Genomic DNA, 17985 nt, shown 5'->3' with positions numbered 1-17985 from the left:
TGAGCCACATTAGACCGTACGTACCTCCTCCATCGTACCTCAGCACAAACTTCAGTGGTGGTTTTTGTCTTTGCACTAACAACAATCCCAGCCCCTCAGGTCGCCAGTTCCTTTCCTTCCCTTCGTTCTGGTGAAGGCATGGCAGTCATTAATGAGTATTCTGCAGAAGCATAATAATGCCAGAGCGGTGCTTCCCTTAAAAGAGGTGATCGCTCCCTATCCATGTGGGCTCCTACGCTTTAAGTCAGCTCAGATGAAAAAGGGCAGCACACAGGAACTGCACTGTGCAGGTCAAGGTCTGTGGGAGCCACCTAAAGCGTGAGGAAGGACATTCGGTCAGTGGGGAGTGTGGAGGAAGGAAGCAAAACCTGGAGAGCCCGTTGAACTGAGGTCTGGGTCTGCTGTGGGCCAGAATAACCCCTGCATGCCTTTTGGATCATCCGAGTGCAAAACACTTGCTCGACCTAGTAGGATGCGGTGGGTGGGCTGCTGGCCCTGAGACTAGTGACTATCAGCTGGAGGAGGCACAGGGGCCTGGAAGCCCACCAGTATTCTCAACGGTTCCCATCAGAGGTTGGTGTTGAGACCTTAGGGTGTGAGTGAACACAAGCCACCAGTGGGGCGCAGTGGCCCACGCCTTTGATCCCGGCGGTTTGGGAAGCTTCAGCAGGAGGATCGCAGGTCCAAAGCCAGCCTCAGCAATTTAGCGAGGTCCTAAGCAACTCAGTGAGACCCTGTCTCTAAATAAAATATAAAAAGGGCTGGGGATGTGGCTCAGTGGTTAAGCACCCTTGGGTTCAATCCCTGGTACCCAGGTGTGGGGGGCTGACAAAACCACATGCCACCAGCCAGCAGGTGAGAATGTGCGGCCAGGGCTGGATCCTCAGGGCGCACATCAAGGCAGGACTCAGATCAGTCTGTTCTTGTTGTCTTCCTCTGCACTTGGCTCTTTTGGCCCCAGAGCACCACCCTTATCAGGTTTCTGGCTTCAGACCTGGAGCTGTCCCTCCATCACATTGCAGCTTCTCCTCCTTGCCCACTCATGGCCATACGTGTCCCACCAAGCCTTTGACTTCTCCCCACCTGCCCTTTCCTTTTAAGCCCCTGTGACCTACCCGTGCTTCAGTCATTTCTCTGTTTAGAAACCCCCTCCCGTCTGCTTCCTCATCTCCCCAAATCATCCCAAGGTGATCCACTAACTTGCTACTTGGATCACACCATAGCTTTGCTCAAAAACTTCCCAGCGTTCTCCACTGCCTTTGGGACAAACCCAGAATCAGGTATCCTGACATTCAGGACCCTCTACAAGCCTGTCTTAAACTTTCTGACCTATCCTCTATCACAGCCAAAGCCACCTTCTCATTTCCCTTTGCTCCCTGCCTGCTGCTGCTTCATCTGCTCTGCTTAGACTCAGTTCATAGCCACCCCCACGCCCACACTGCTACTCCTCAGCCCCAATGGTACAGACAAGCACCTAGAGTCTCCGCCATCCACTTGTGACATGCTCACCACCTGTGACATCTCATCTGCTTCACACAACACTGTGCTACTACTCAATGTTTTGTCTCTTTGACTCAATCAGGTTGAAAGCTCCTTGATGTGCAGGCCCTGTGCACGTCTTAATGTGTGTATGGGGGTTCTCGCCTGGTACCCTGAACAGGGTAGGTGCTCACTAAGTAGCGATTTATCACTTTTAAGGACATTCTTCACTGACTTCCAAGAAGGATCCAGCCCCAGTGGCAGCAACATTCCCTGCCACCCAAAGCAAGCACGACACCTCCTCTGATGACTCGGCTGAAATTAAAAATTCAAGAGCTTCACTGGAAAGCACAGCTCTCCGCAAGGAAATCTGTCAAGGTGCCTGCTTCTAACCCAATAGGTTAGGCCCCAGACTTAAAAGGCCTCACAACTAGGGTTAGGAGGACAGGCAGCAGCCCTAGCAAAGTAAAGGCGCCTCCATGGCTCCAGGGGTTCACACAGGCCCCGGGTGCACGTGCAGAGGCTCCAACGGCATGATGAGCAGAATTTTGAAACTTCCTTCCCCAATAGCCCATGGAATTGAATTTCTGATCTCTGAGTGCACACATGGATATGCATTTCCCATTACTTGTTTAGGCAGACTATAAAACATGACTGTAGAGGAGTCACCAATTTATGAAGAGGTTGCAGGCTTCAAGTTCATTTGTTGGCTATTTGGAACTTAGAATGAATTTTTCCCTGGAAGCAAGTGTTTAGGTTTCCCAGCCAACCAGTACAAGGGCACTTAACCCATAATGTACCGCACTAGAAAGAAGCAAAGCGATTTTTATTCTGTTCACTGGGGTGTTGGAAACTGCAGTGGCTGCGAGGCCAGGGGGACAGTGTAAATGAGAAGGGTCAGACAGGGAATAACAGGCACTGCCAGGCATCACCCTTCGGAAAGAGAGAGCCGCTCTCCAGCTCCAGCTAACTGCTGCCACGGGAGAATGCAGGCCCTATGCGGCAGATCCGGAGGAGCCAAAACCCAAATTTTTATGTGAAAATTGTTGGCAACTAATTGAAAATTTTTTCAGCACAGTGAAGATCAAACTGGATACATCACGGGGCTAAAACTGGCCCAAGCTTACAACCTATACTCAGTAATGTTGCTTCTTTGGTGGGGGGAAGGAAAGCATTTTAATTACTTTTGTTTGTTTGTTTATTTTTTGTTCTTGTGTTTTGTTTTGGGGTCTTTAGTTGGTTTTGTTTTTTGGTACTGTAGATTGAACCCAGAGTTGCTTTACCATTGAGCTGCATTCCCAGTCCTTTTTATTTTGAGACAGGGTCTCTCTAAGTTGCCCAAGCTGGCCTCAAACTTGTGATCCTCCTGCCTCAGCCTCCCCAGTTGCTGGAATTACAGTCATGGGCCAACATGACATTCAGCATTTTAATTTCTATGGGTTGACAGTGGGGAAGTATTTTCCCCCATGAAATATGGGGCTCCTCCTAGGAACTCATCCAAGGGTAGGACCCTGCTTTGCATATAGAAGGCTGATGTTTCTGTAGGTCTATCTGAAAAGTCAAGGCTGATAGAAGGCCCCTGGCTTGAAACCTGTTCCCCCACCTCCTCCATCACTGTTCGAGGACATGGCCCCTTTACTCTTTCTGATATGTCAGGGCCATTTGTTCATATGGTATATATAACTTAGGACTCATCTCTGTTTTGCTTTGGTTGTGGTGGTTATTACTATTGCTCTACTATTTTCGTCTGTTTTTGTTTTTGTTTTTCTGATTACAAATGTTACATTAGTTCAGTAAAACAAATTTGGAAATTTTTCCCTCCTGAAAGTAATCAATAATAATGATTTACATTTTTTTTCCTTTTTAAATATTTTTACATTATACTAGTGTAGAGAGTGGAATGACCTCCCTCCCTACGATATATGTCTCTACATCCTAATCTCTAGAATCTGTGACTGTACCCTTCTCTGGAGAAAGATCTTTGCAGATATAATAAGTTAATATATAAGTTAAGGATGTTGAGATTACCCTGGTGAGTCCAAAATCCAATGAGAGTGTCTTTGTAAGAGAGACACACAGATGTACTTAAGAGAGAGAAGCCATGTGGCCATGGAGATTGACATGGTCATGAGTCAAGGAATGCTCACAGTACCTAGAGCTGGGAGAGGCAAGGAGTGATTGTCCCCTAGAGCCTTTGAAGAGAGAGTCTGGAGGACTTCTGTCCTCCAGAACCATGAAAGAATAACTTTGTTGTTTGTTTGTTGGTTGGTTGATACTACAGATTAAACCCAGGGTTCTCCATCCCTGAGCTACATCCCCAGCCCTTTTTATTTTTTATTTTGAGACAGGGTCTTACTAAGTTGCTGAGGCTGGCCTTGAACTTGCAATCCTCGTACTTCAGCCTTCCTTCTGAGTTGCTAGGATTATAGGCCTGCACCACCAGACCCCAGAAAGAATAAATTTCTGTTTTACCAAGTTTGTAATCATTCATTACAGAGCACTAAGGAAACTAATCCCACAAGCTATACATAAATAAATGTTCAATGTAATTAATTCCAACAATGCAGGATGACATAAAGTAAAAAGGTTAACATGCTAAACCAATCCCACTCTATTCCCTGTGAACAGTAACTGCTTGGTAAATAACCCCTTGAGGCCTTTTCCTCTGCACTTAAAACACACACACAAACCTGTGCACATGAATATTTTTATGTATTTTTGTATGTTTTTAAATAAATCTGCTACTTGCTCTATTTTAAGTTTGGTATCTCTTGGGGATATTTGCATGTGTGAACATAAAGCTCTGCCTTGTCCTTTTCAGGGACTGCAGTATATTCTATTAACAGTCTATGCCATTGTTTTTATCCACTCACAACTTATCATTTTAACAATATTACAACGATAAATCAGAATTGACTCTCTTAGCTACAATTAAAACTTTTTCCTCTTTTCAAAGTACACCCTCCTATATACATATGGATGAGGGTAACCTTATTTCTCTCACCAAATATTCTGGCTTTCCTCTTCCTGTCCTTGGAATCCTGTGTGACCCAATGACTTGCTTTAACGGTGGTTTGTGACCAGAAGTCACATGTGTCTTTTCCAACTAGAAGCTTTAGGATCGAGTATACAGTTTGTCTCATTCTTTTCCCCTGCCACCCAACTGCAGAAACACAAAAAGGGAACGCCATCAGCCTCGTTCCTCTGGTGTGCATGACGGAGGAGAGTGACATAGAGTCAAATGGGGAATAATCCTTGTTGTTTTAATCCACTAACATTCAAGGAGTTTATTTGTTTATCTTTAATATATATATATATATATATATATATTAAAGATAAATTATATATATAATTATAATAATATATATAACAGCATGTATATTATATGTAATATATATTATATATTTTTTTAGTTTTAGGTGGACACAATACGTTTATTTTATTTTTATGTGGTGCTGAGGATCAAACCTAGTGCCTCATACGTGCTAGGCAAGCATTCTACCATTGAAACACAATCCCAGCCCCCATTCGAAGATTTTGTGTTTTGTTTTGTTTTAAATATCTTTATTCATTTTTTTATGTGGTGTTGAGGATTGAACCTAGTGCCTCACATGTGCTAAGCAAGTGCTCCACCATTGATCCATAACCCCCAGCTCTCAAGGAGTTTTTGTTATTGCAACATATCCCAATCATAATGGATTAAAATATATAATGTATATATGTATATGAAATATCTACATATTCCATATACATATAAGTTAATATATAAGTTAAGGATGTTGAGATTATCCTGGTGGATGTTGAATTGAATTACCATTTACCTTCTAAAACTGAATTACCATTTACCACAGCAATTTCACTTCTAGATATATATCCAATAGAAATGATAATATGTTCACACAAAATATACAGAAATGTATATAATAGTATTATTCCTAGTAACCAAGATATGGGAAAAAATCCAAATGTCTATCAACTGATGAATAGATAACAAAATGTTGGTTTATCAATAAAATGAACGTATTTAGACACAAAAAATGCAGTATTGACAAAAAATGAAGTCTGAATGGATACAACTTTAAAACATTTAGTGAGGTAGTGAGGATGTGGCTCAATGGTAGGATGCCTTCTTGCCATGCATGAAGCCCCAGGTTGATCCCTAGCGCTACCAAAATAAAAAAAGGAAAAGAAGAAAAGAAACAAAGAAAATGCTATGCTAAGTGAAAAAACTGTCAGTCACATAAAAAAAATACATATTATATAATTCCATTTAATGTCCAGAAAATGCCAATTACCAAGATCCAAAGTAGACCAGGCACCATGGTGCATGCCTGCAATCCTAGGGTGAAGCAGAAGGATTGCAAATTCAAGGACAATTTGGGCAATTTAGGAAGACCCAGACTCAAAATATAAATTACAAAGGCCTGGCGATGTAGCCCAGTGGTAAAGCACCCCTAGGTTCAGTTCCTGGTATAAATAAACAAAGACCCAAAGTACTGTGATTGCTTAGATCTAAGGTGAATAGGATAATGAGAGGTAACTGCTAAAAAGGATGGGATTTCTTTTTGAGATGATCAAATGTGCTAAAGTTGACTATATTTAAATATATTTATGAATGATTGAATAGATCTGTGAATACACTAAAACCCCATGAATTACCAAGAATAGGGTGTATGTTTAAAATACCAGCTAACTTGAGGGGCTAATGAGGGAGAGTTGGGAGTTCAATGCCAGCCTGGGCAAATCAGCAAGATCCCTGTCTCAAAAATCAAAAGATAAACAATCTATGAATTGTGCATTAATTTTTTTAATTGATTACCTTTTTATTTTTATTTTTTTAGTTGTAGATGAACACTATACCTTTTTTTTGTTCATTTATTTTTATGTGGTGCTCAGGATTGAATCCAGAGCCTCATACATGCGAGGCAAGCGCTCCACTGGTGAGCCCCAGCCCCCCCTATTTATTACCTTTTTTAATGCTGGGAATTGAACCCAGGGCCATGGGGCAAGCCAAGCAACCCCTCTCCTACTGAACAACACACCCAGGCCTAACCTGTACACTCTCCATGGGTGGACTATATTGTGTATGAATTATATCAATAAAGCTGTTAACAAATTAAATAAATAAATAAAACTGGGGAAAGTGTGGGCTGGGGTTGTGGCTCAGTGGTAGAGCACACGCCTAGCATGTGCGAGGCCCTGGGTTTGATCCTCAGCACCACATAAAAATAAATAAATAAAATAAAGGTATTGTGTCCAACTATAACTAAAAAATAAAATATTTAAAAAAAGAAAGAAAAAACTGGGGAAAGCTTAAGACAAGTACCTTGGAAGAGAAAGGTGTGGTTTAGCAAGGCCCACTCAGTATTAATCAACAATATTATCAGCAATATACTCTTACTTTCTACCTAGTCATTTTTCCTTTTTACATTTCCTCTAAGATGATGAACTTAGTGCCACTGGAAAGGACACATCATGTGTCCCATAGCATGAATATCACCCTAGCTCTAAGTCAATAAGTGGGTTTGGCGGACATATGGGTCCACAGCATTGCTCTTGGGTCTAGTAAAACTCACCATGCTCTGCATTTACTAATGAAGCAATGGGTTTCCGGTTATTTTCTATAGTATCGTGTACATTTGAGGAAACAGAGCTCTGAGGGCTCAGAGAACACCCCCTCCTCTCTTGCTTCTGGTTGGGGGATTAGCAGGTGCTGGGAGCTTGGGGCAGGGAGAGGAAGTGCCTTTCTCTGATCCACAGTGATGCCTCAAGCTAATTAAAGAACATTGTTTGTAGAACTGGAAGGGGATCAAAATGCCTTCAGTTCTCCAAGTCAGAAAAAAATACGGCCTTGAAGGCTAAAATGGTAAACATGACAAGAGTCTTATGGTTTCAGGGAAAGTGAGCTCAGATCCAAGCCTTTTCTCTCCAGGGCAGAGAATATTTTTTAATGATGTCTCTTAAAATGTCAAATTTAATAGGAAAAAAAAAAAAAGAGGGAGCCCTCTGCTTCTCCCCTCCCCACCCAAATACTGCAATCGGAGGAGTTTCCTCAGTCTGGGCTCTGACCCCATCACCGTTCTCAGAAGGCTCTGCAGCCAGCCACACGGAGAAGGAGGCCTCCGAGGAGGATGACATCTCAAATTTAAAATTCAAATCTTCAAAAACTGCTAGGCCTCCTGTCACCTGTCACAGTGGGTCTTTAAGAGAGAATCCTAATCTGGAGGATCCTAATCTTCTTTGGGAAGAGCTGAGGGGTTGGCCAATTAGGAGTGCCCTGACCAAAGCACCCAGGCCCCTCCGCAAGCTGGGCCCCTGTTAGCCAAAGGGCTGGGCTCTGTGCAGGGTTCCTGAGTGAATTCCCCGCCCAGTGTGAACCGAGGCTCCTCAACCCAACAACAAGCAGGGTCAGGTGCTTTGGTGGTTCCCCCTCAGCCTGAACCAGCCCAGTCAGTGCTGCCCATCAGCCATTATTTTTGTCTCTCTCTGGATACAGGCCTACATCTTCCATTCCTTTACTTATTACTTACTTACTTACTTACTTATTTTGGGTGCTGAGGATTGAACCCAGGGACACTCTCTGCCTCTGAGCTACATCCCCATCCCTTTTTATTTTTATTTTGAGATAGGGTCTCTCTAAGTTATCCAGGCTGGCCTCAAAATTGCAATCCTCCTGCCTCAGCCTCCCAAATAGCTAGGATCATCCCATTCTTTTCTAAGAACATTATTTCTGTTTCTTTCAAATGCTTAACAAATACCATTGTTTAAAATATGATTTATGGAACTCGGACATTTTTTTCTGAATCATTATTGTAGACAGAATTCTGAGACGCACCCAAGATTCTGGCGCCCTGGTATGCACACACCTTCTCCGGGTTATTCGGCCAAATGAGAATCTAGGTGCTGCTGTGAAGGGATTTTGCAGATGCAGTTAAGGTCCCAAATCAGCTGACTTTAAGAGAGTAGATTAGCCTTGGTGGGCTGACCTGATCAGGTGAAGTCTTAAAGGGACTGGTTTCTGATGATAGAGACAAGAAGGGTACAAAGTACATGGAATGGGCTGCATGACAGGGCACTACAGGTGGCCTCTAAGCACTTAGAGCACCCCTGGCTAATAGCCAGCAAGAGATCAGGGGATCAGGGGCCTTAGTCTCAACCTGTCAACTTGAAGGGAAATACCAAGCTCCAGAAAATAACACAATTCAACAGACACCTTGATTTTAGCCTTGTGAGACCCTGAGCAGAAAATCTAACTTAGCTGTGCCCAGACTTCTGACCTACAGACACTGGATAATAAATGAGCAGCTTTAAACTACTGTTGGTGTTACTTTGTTTTATACAGGAATTGAAGGCAAGCAGAAATAGTCTATTTGCCCTGACCTTAAATATAAAGAAAGTTAATTATATGTGCCATTTTAAACTTTGGTCCATATTCTTCCTTTAGAGCCAGACACAAAAGCATAGCTTAATGTGACTTTCATTTTATGAAATAATAAAAGTTAAATTGAAAATCCTAATACTTTGTTTATATTTATCCCAAACCTGGAAGCTTAGTACTCTTCATTCTATTTTCCATTCCTTCATAACCTTTCTATTATAAATTATATGCTTTTAGAATTCACAGTCTAGCCAGACACAGTGGTGCACATCTGTGATACCAGTAACTCAGGAGGCTGAGGCAAGAGGATTGCAAGTTTGAGGGCAGACTCAGCGACTTAGCAAGGTCCTAAGAAACTTAGCAAGACCCTGTCTCCGAATGAAAAATAAAAAATGCTGGGAATGTGGCTCAAGTGGTTAAAGACCCCTGGGTTCAATGTCTGGTACCAAAAAAAAAAAAAAAATTGATAGTCTATCAGATACAGACAATGGGAGGTGCTCTCCCAAATGCAAATAGATTCAGTAACTAAATAGCAAAATAAACAGGAAAAATTTCATATAATATACTCATCCAATTCAAAAACCATTTATTATGACTGGTGGTAACAATCTCACAAAATGGATGATAATTTAATTTTATCAAATAACACCAACTCAAAAAATTAAACCACAATAGTGATGTTTCTATTTTTCAATTACAAATAGCAATCCACATAACTGAATTTTTTTCTAGTCAGCTTTAAGACTTAAAGGATTTTCTTTTTCTTTCCTGTCTTAATCAATGAAGCTTACTTTTTAATTAATTTTGGAGTATCTGGACCTTTGGGCTCCTTGAATAAAGGTATTGTTAAAATACTAAGGTTTTTTGTTTGCTTGTTTTTGGTCTCAAATAATTGAATGCATTTTAACATGGTCTGTGAAAGGCCAGATTTGCATTACTCAGATATCAACACAGAGGGGACTTTAGAGGAACCACTTAAAAAAAAAAAAAAAAAAAAAAATCAATGAAACAGCGCCCTTTAGTGGTAGAACAACAAAATTATCAGCAGGTTAACAGTACAGACAAAATCTGCTGAGATTTACAATAGTAAGTGCAAAAATAATTTTCTCTTAAAAAAAGAATTGAGCAGAACGTGTTAGAGTAATCATTGCAAAGTGGATTATGAGGAATCACAGAGTGTTTAGAATGCCAAAATAGAGCCATCATATCTGCTGAGAAAAATGAAAACTAAGGATTAACAGCCTTTAACATATAGGAAATTAAATTATCCCTAATACAAGTAGAAAAGTAATCTCAGCAGCCATTTGTTCTCCACTGACACGAAGCACAAATGAAAGCAAGCTGATTCTTTAGATAAATGGAGTAATTTTAGGTATTTACATGACCCTTTAGAATCATCGATTTATTAATATCAATACCCAGTAACATCTGCCCTGTTGGCTGTATTTTACAAATGAAATCACTAAGACTCAGGGAAGTTAGGAGAGTCGATACTTAAATGCTACCATTTCCAATTCTTTATCCCTGTAATCGGGTTCATCCCCGGTCCACCACATAGAATGTACCCTATCCTAGACACTTGTCATTTACTAATTAAAGGGTGGCTCAGCTGACTCATTGCATAAACTCCACAGCCAAACTGCTTGGGTTCGAAGTCTGGCTTTGCCATCCATGGAGTAAGTGGCCTGGGAATCAATTCAGTCCTTTTCTAGGTCAGTTTCCTTGCTTGGAAGGTGTACTTGCTAATGGTAGCTCATTCAAGGCATTGTTTTGAGGATTAAGTGTGAAAATGCAGCAAGTTTGTACAGCAGTACCTGGCTGCTGGTAAAAGCCTGAAAAGCATTAGCTGTAATTAGCTGGTTCAGCATAGGTTGAAAACTTTGGTTTCTTTTTAATGACTCTTAGGATGCAAAGCTATCAAACAACAGTAATTACAGAGAAGTAGGTTTCAGATGGAAACAGAACTTTAATGTTTTTACTTCTCGTCTTCAGAATTGTATGTGTTGCAGTAAGCATGTAATTTTAAATCAAATGTAATTTTAATTATTGTAATTTTAAATCAATCAATAAATACAGATTGTTTCAATGCTAGCTTCCATAACCCCTCAAATGCTTCAAGCTCATCTTCTGGAATTTCTTTTATACCTTTAACCTCCCTGTCCTCTTAGCCCTTTGTAAAGATGCCCCACTCTGCCTAGGTTAGCCTTTTGATGAGACCTTTTGATTATGATCCAGTAGATAGATGCTGATGTCTGCACTCCCAGAGTGCATCTGCAAGAAGGCATGTCAATGCTACAAACTCTGCCGTGTAAGCACCCCGGTGCTCAGCCTGAAGATTGAAGTCATGCACCAGGGAAACCAAGCCACAGTCAGAGATTTCCATCAGCAACAGAGTGCTGAAAGCTGTCGCAGCACTCTGGTATCTGGGCAATTGGCTGCCCATCTGCACTTGGATTGACAAGGAAAGGAGAAACTAAAGAGAGAAGCAAGCTGCCAGGCATCCTTGCCCAGTGTAGCATTACTGCCCAGACGGAAGCAGAACACAGCAGACCACTGATGTTCTCCCACCTGCTAGAGGACTGTACCATTAGAAGTGCTGTAGAAATCCTTGAGCAGCTTCATAAAGACACTTAGTATCTAGTGAGGAGTTTTCTGAACAAACAGCCCTGCAACTCTTGGACAAGTTTCTTAGCTTCCTTTGTGAAGTGGGAGAGTAATAGGATAATCGTAGCTGCCAAAACAAAAGCTTATTTCTGCCTTATAAGAGTTCACTGTGGATGCCCCTGAGTCCGGGGAAGCAGAGCTCTCCTCTGTACAGTTTAAGAACCAAAGATGTCCTGGAGGGGAAAGTTTCTGCCATCTTTAACACCAGCTTCCAAGATCCCCTGGGCATTGGAATTCAGCCAGTGGAACATGAAAGAAGAGCATACATGGGGGTTTTGTAGGCCAGGCCTGGAACTGGTGCCATTACATTCTGCCAGCTAGAACCCAGTAATACCTCTCTACCTGCAAGAGAAACTAGGAAATGTGGGTCATCTCTGTGTCCAGAGAAGAGAACATGGATTTGGTGAGGAGAGCAAGTCTCTCTCACAAAAAAAAAAAAAAAAAAAAAAAATACTCAGGGACTGAGGTTGTGGCTCAGCAGTAGAGTGCTTGCCTAGCATGTGTGAGTCACTGGGTTCAATTCTCAGCACTTCATATAAATAAATAAAAGAAAGTACATTGACAACTTAAAAAAATATTTTAAAAAAATCACATACTGGAGCTGGAGTTGTGGCTCAGTGGTAGAGCGCTCATCTAGCATGTGCAGAGGCCCTGGCTTCGATCCTCAGCACCACATAAGAATAAAATAAAGGTATTGTGTCCAACTATAACTAAAATTTTTTTTTAAATTACATACTGAACTACTGTGATAAGGATAAAGAGATGATGTGGTGATGAGTGGTTGGTGTACTGGCTCATGCGGAGAGTCCAATGTAAAAAGAAGTAACAGAATATTCAAGCAGAGACCAGGTAGTGGGCTGAGGTGGGGTATCCCACAGAACAAGGGATAAGGAGATTGCAGAACAAATTGTCTCATTTAGGGGAAGGATTTGGGTAGAGGCACTCAAGTAGTCACTAGTGCTGTTCAAAGGGTTTCACCACCTGCCTTCAGACCTAGGAATGCACCTCCTGCCCCACCTGTCCCCATTGCTGGTCATGTGACTGATTCTGACCACAGGAGGAAATGACTCATGATTTCCACTCTGGACCACGATTCTGATTATGGGTGTAAAGCTCTCCAGAGGGCTCTCTCCCCTTTGCCAATAACCAGCAGCGTTCCAGAAAGGGTTATTTCATCAGCCTGAGTCCTGGGCAAAGACAGCAGTGCTCTTGGCACCTAGGCAACCTTTAGTTGTCTTGAGACATTGAGATTTTTGAAGTTGTATGTTACTACAGCATCAGCTGGTTTATTCTGATACAGACATCTTTCTTCAGTCAAAAGGCATCACATGGCCTGTGAGGCAAACCAACCAACCAACCAACCAGAAGGGCACTCATCCATTTTAGATGATCAATTCTAAGAACTGAGGGACCATTTTTTTAATAACAGTTTCCAGGCATGGTGACACATGCCAGTAATCCCAGTGACTCTGGAGGCTGATTTGGAAGGCTGAGGCAGGAGGATCACAAGTTAGAAGCTAACCTTGGCAATTTAGTGAGGCCCAAAGCAATTTAACAAGACGCTATCTCAAAATAAAATAAAATTTAAAAAGGGTTGGGATGTAGTTCAGTGGTAAAGTGCCCCTAGGTTCAATTCCCAGTACAACAAAACAGAAGAAAACAGTTTGTACATTATTGTCACAATTCAAGCAAAAGAAATTCTTCATGGGCCTTAGGTTATTTAAAATATTGATGAAACCAACTCTCAGTAGAATCCCAGACATATTCTATTTCTTAAAAGATTATGTGTCGGGACTGGGGTTGTGGCTCAGCGGTAGAGTGCTAGCCTAGCATGTGCGAGACACTGGGTTCCATCCTCAGCACCACATATAAGTAAATAAGTAAATAAATAAATAAATAAAGGTATTGTGTCCAACTAAAAAAAATATTAAATAGAAAGATCATTTGTCCCAATCTGCAAATTAGAATCTAATCAAAGTTATCCCCTTCCCCATATAATCAAACGTTTAAAAAAAGATGAAAATGGGAGAGCTTTAGCCAGGTGCAGTGATGCACACCTGTACCAGCTTTGTGGGAGGCTGAGTCAGGAGGATGGCAAGTTCTTGGACAGTTGGGCAAGTTAGGAAATCCAGTCTCAAAATAAAAATATATAAAGGGCTGAGGATGTTGGTGGTAGAATATCCCTGAGTTGTCCCCAAAATAGGAAGAAAAAATAGAGAAAAAGCACGCATGCACAAGCATTTTGGAGAGAATTGTGAACAGCTGTCTGAAGCATTTTTGTGTAGGGGACAAATTTGGCTACTTGCTATGCTCTGAGCGCTTTAGAATTGGCCTCTTGAATTGGGGCCTCCTGCACCGTGCATCTGGGTTCGATCCTTGCACTCTGGCCTATGGACTAAGCACTCTGTTAAATTCTGATTTGTGCAATTTCATCTCAGATCTCACACCGCTGTGTATTTTGACAGAGGTACACTGAAGGGCCATGGCTTCGTTTTTAATATTTATGTTTGAAGTACTAGAGATTGCTCCAGGGCCTTGTGCTTGCTGGACAAGTGTTACCTCACGGAGCTACTTCCCCTCCTTTTTTTTTTTTTTTTTAACCTGGGGCAGGAGAGTACTGGGGATTGAACTCAGGGGCACTCAACCACAGAGCCACATCCCCAGCCCTATTTTGTGTTTTATTTGGAGACAAGGTCTCATGAGTTGCTTAGCACCTTGCTATTGCTGAGGCTGGATTTGAACTAGCAATCCCTCTGCCTCAGCCTCCTGAGCCTCTGGGATTACAGGCATGTGCTGGACAGCACTTCCCCTGCTTTTTAATTTATTTTTTTTTTAATTTTAAGACAATGTCTGAGTTGCAGATCCTTCTGCCTCAGCTTCCCTACTAACTGAGATTATAGGGTGACTCATTGTGGCCATGGTTATTTTTACGGTGTTCCCTTAGAATAAAGGGAGAGATCCAATAGGGCACCCTCAATTCTGCTTACTTAAGCAGAATAGGAGGCTGTGATGTTTCCAGCCAGAAGGTTGAGCTGTCTTAGCTAGAACTTGCTAAATATATACACTATAAATTCCTTAGATGCAGGAACTGTGCTTTATTCATCTCTGAATAGTAGGTTAAGAATCTGCTTTGGACTCATTAGATTCTGGCTTGAATGCGGATTCTACCACTTAATAACTAAGCCTGCCTCAGTTGTAAAATGTGGATGTGAATGCCCACTGCTTTGATTTGTGGAAGTTAAACTGGTATATGTGCAGCACCCCCTCTGTCTCAAGTCTGTCAAGAAAGTTCTGCAGGGCGCGATGGCGCATGCCTGTAATCCCAATGGTTGGGTAGGCTGAGGCAGGAGGATGGGGAATTCCACACCAGTTTCAGAACATAGTGAGGCCCTAAGCAACTCAGTGAGACCTTGTCTCATAATAAAATATAAGGAAAGGGCTGGGGTTGTAGATCAGCGGCAGAGCACTCGCCTCACACATTCCAGGGGCTGGGTTTGATCCTCAGCACCATGTAAAAATTGTGCCCAACTACAACTAAAAAATATATATTAAAAAAAAATACACACACACATGGAAAAAGGGCTGGGATGTGGCTCAGTGGTTGAGCGCCCCTGAGTTCAATCCCCAGTATAAAACAAACAACAACAATAAAAAGGAGTTCTAGCCAGTCAAAGGTATGTGATCTCAGAAGCTACATTACAGTACCATTGTGATTGTCAATAGCAGTTTTAAGAATTCCTTTGGCAGAGAATGCCAGTGCTATAAAGTTGAGGTTGAACCGTGTTTACCCCAAGGGATGGGACTGGTTTTCATTTTATCTGAGAATGTTTACATGTATTAAAATTCAAAATAAGTACATTTTTAAAAATATTTATTTTTTTAGTTGCCGTCAGACATAATACCTTTTATTTATTTTCATGTGGTGCTGAGGATTGAACCCAGGCCCTCAAACGTGCTAGGTGAGAGCCTAATGCTGAGCCACAGCCCCAGAAAGGAATAAAGGCTGGGCTAGCGGGGCTGTTTAGCTTCTGATTTTTATTTATTTATTTTTTTAGCGAGGACAGATAAATAACTGAAAACTCTAGTAATTGCCCAGTATTTATATGGCAGCCGGATTCCCATATGGATCTAGATAGAAACAAAGTATTAGTAATTGTTTATAGTTCAACCAAACCTTTTTTCAGAGTACTTTTAAACCAGCTTCCAGTGGCACATGCCTTTAATCCCAGAGGTTTGGGAGGCTGAGGCAGGAGGATCATGAGTTCAAATCCCTCACCTGTACCAAAACAAAACAAAAGCTTTCCTGCATATAGTGTCCTAGTCACCCCTAAGTATTTGGGGTGCATTTTAATCACCTCTCTCCCATATATATTCCTTATATTTTATTACCACGCCCACGCCATTGCGAATCAGAAAGAAATTTAGGTGGGGTTAGAGGCCTGGGCCGGGGCTGGAGAATCCGCCCCGCGGGCCTCGGGCCTCGGGCCTCAAGCCCTCCGCACGGCCGTCCGTTAGGGCGGTTCGATGCCCGCAGCGCTCACACCCCAGCCGGGTGGGCCGGGCCGGGCGGCCGGGGACCGAAGGGCGGGCCCCAAGCCGCGGCCTCGCCTCCGGCGCTTCCCGGCAGCTCTGGGCGGCCTCCCAGGGCTCAGAGCTCCGCGGGGCCGAGCGCTGCCACCATGCTGCAGAAGCGGGAGAAGGTCCTGCTGCTGAGGACCTTCCAGGGCCGGACGCTGCGGATCGTGCGTGAGCACTACCTGCGGCCCTGCGTGCCGTGCAACAGCCCGCTCTGCCCGCAGCCCGCCGCCTGCCGCAACGGTGAGGGCCGGCGCCGGGGCCTGGGGAAGCCTGCGGAGCCGGGGCCTGGCGGGAACGGGGGCGGCCGGGCGCGAGCGAGGACTGCCGGGGCGGAGCGTCGGGGGGCGCAGCGCGAGGCGGCGAGAGCGCGGAGTCCCAGGCCCGCGGCCTCCGCCCGCCTCAGGATCACCTGCAGCCTGACTGGGGCTGGGAGCGGGCGGCCCGGGTCCGCGGCTGCAGGGGCGCTCCGGCGGCTTCTCCTGATCAAATGGAAGAGCCCTGGAGACTGGCGCCTCCCAGCCCAGAGGCCGGTGGTTCGGGTTTTCAGAGGGGCCCTGAGGGCGCAGGCACCCGCCTCTTCAGGCGCGCAGCCTGGGGGACGGCTCCTGACCGCTCGGGCTCTGCGGTGAGAGGCTGCCGCGAGCCGCTGCCGCCCCCTTGACATGGCCTCCTCCGCTCCTCAGATTTTCAGCCTGCCAACCCGGACGCCGTGAACGTTTATACAGTGGAGAGCAGGACTCGGGAATTATCTAGGCCTTCGTCGTGGGGGAAGGTGGTGTGAGAGCTGGATTGGAGACTGCTGCGGACCAGACTTGCCCGCTTGGTTTCCAAGTTGCAGGAGTGGCCCATTTAACAATGAGGGTTACTGTTCTTTCCCCCTCGTGGGAGATGAGCCCGGTGGTCCTTTTCCGGGAATGCTTGGAATTCTGTTTATGGTTGGGGTTCAGCTTGGTTACAGTTTCAGTTACAGCTTGGTTAAACAGCTCTCAGCTGGGTAGAAAGCCTACCACTTCCAGTTGCTTCCAGTAAGCATCTTTTCTGGTCAATTCCATCTTTCTAGGACTTGAGACTTCTGAGCATGTTTAGAAGCTTGAAACACGACCTACTAGAAATTGCTGGATACATACAAGTGGTTAACATATACATACAGTGCTTCATTTGAATGTGATTGCATGTCAATGAGGAGGTAACAGAAATATCCAGCTAGTGCTGAAATGTACTTTTTTGCTTTTAAAATATCATTTGTCCTCTCCTGCACCACTAGCAACACCATAAACCACTTTGAGCATGAATTTATCACAGCTTCAAAAACAAAAAAAGAAGGCGCAGAGTTTCCCCTGAACTTTGGGCTTCTACCAAAGTAGATTTGTCTTGTCTTTTAAAGAACTTTATGTTGGAATTAAGATGGGAAGTGATTTTAAACACTGGGGCACCATGACATTGAGATAGTAATAAAACAGGTTTGAAAATGTTATCTAATATCTTACATTTTGAATTATGTTTCAGAGGGGAAGCTCTTGTCTAGTGATGTGACTCATTATGTGATCCCAGACTGGAAAGTTGTTCAAGATTACCTTGAGATCCTTGAATTTCCAGAGCTGAAGGGAATTATTTTCATGCAAACGGCTTGTCAAGCTGTGCAGCATCAAAGAGGCCGGAGGTATCTGTTTTGCATTATTTATTTATTTATAGTGCAGATTTTTTCTCCCCCTTTAGAAAAGGTCTCTTGTTGGAGGGGGAGGAGAAGAATTCATTATTTTGTCAGAAAGGACTTTTGAAACTAATTTGGTATTCTCTTTGCTAGTGGAGAATGCAGTAACATTATTTTAAATTTCTGCTTCAACACCTGGCCCCAAACTGACTGTAGATCAATAAACTGCAGTGTC

General features: G+C 43.3%; 1 protein-coding gene and 1 long non-coding RNA gene across 8 annotated transcripts in view; one reads left to right on the top strand and one right to left on the bottom strand.

Annotated features, from left to right (window-relative positions):
* Positions 1-16962, bottom strand: part of LOC144377714 (uncharacterized) — a 31748-nt gene extending 14786 nt beyond the window's left edge. Inside the window, exon 1 of the long non-coding RNA XR_013438734.1 lies at positions 16509-16962. This is a non-coding gene — a long non-coding RNA (uncharacterized LOC144377714). The remainder of the gene's footprint in view (positions 1-16508) is intronic.
* Positions 15956-17985, top strand: part of Dis3l (DIS3 like exosome 3'-5' exoribonuclease) — a 38262-nt gene continuing 36232 nt past the window's right edge. For 4 of the 7 annotated variants that reach the window (XM_078049420.1, XM_078049421.1, XM_078049423.1 and 1 more), the window contains exons 1-2: positions 15959-16339; positions 17606-17759. In XM_078049420.1, the coding sequence (XP_077905546.1) occupies positions 16201-16339; positions 17606-17759 (293 nt within the window). In that variant the 5' untranslated portion in view covers positions 15959-16200. The other 3 variants (XM_078049424.1, XM_021727728.3, XM_021727726.3) reach the window with 3 other exon arrangements.

This window comes from Ictidomys tridecemlineatus, chromosome 5 (genome assembly GCF_052094955.1).
Source record: "Ictidomys tridecemlineatus isolate mIctTri1 chromosome 5, mIctTri1.hap1, whole genome shotgun sequence".
Classification (NCBI taxonomy): domain Eukaryota; kingdom Metazoa; phylum Chordata; class Mammalia; order Rodentia; family Sciuridae; genus Ictidomys; species Ictidomys tridecemlineatus.
The sequence above is the reverse complement of the archived record's forward strand: the minus strand, read 5'-3'. Positions and strand labels throughout refer to the sequence as shown.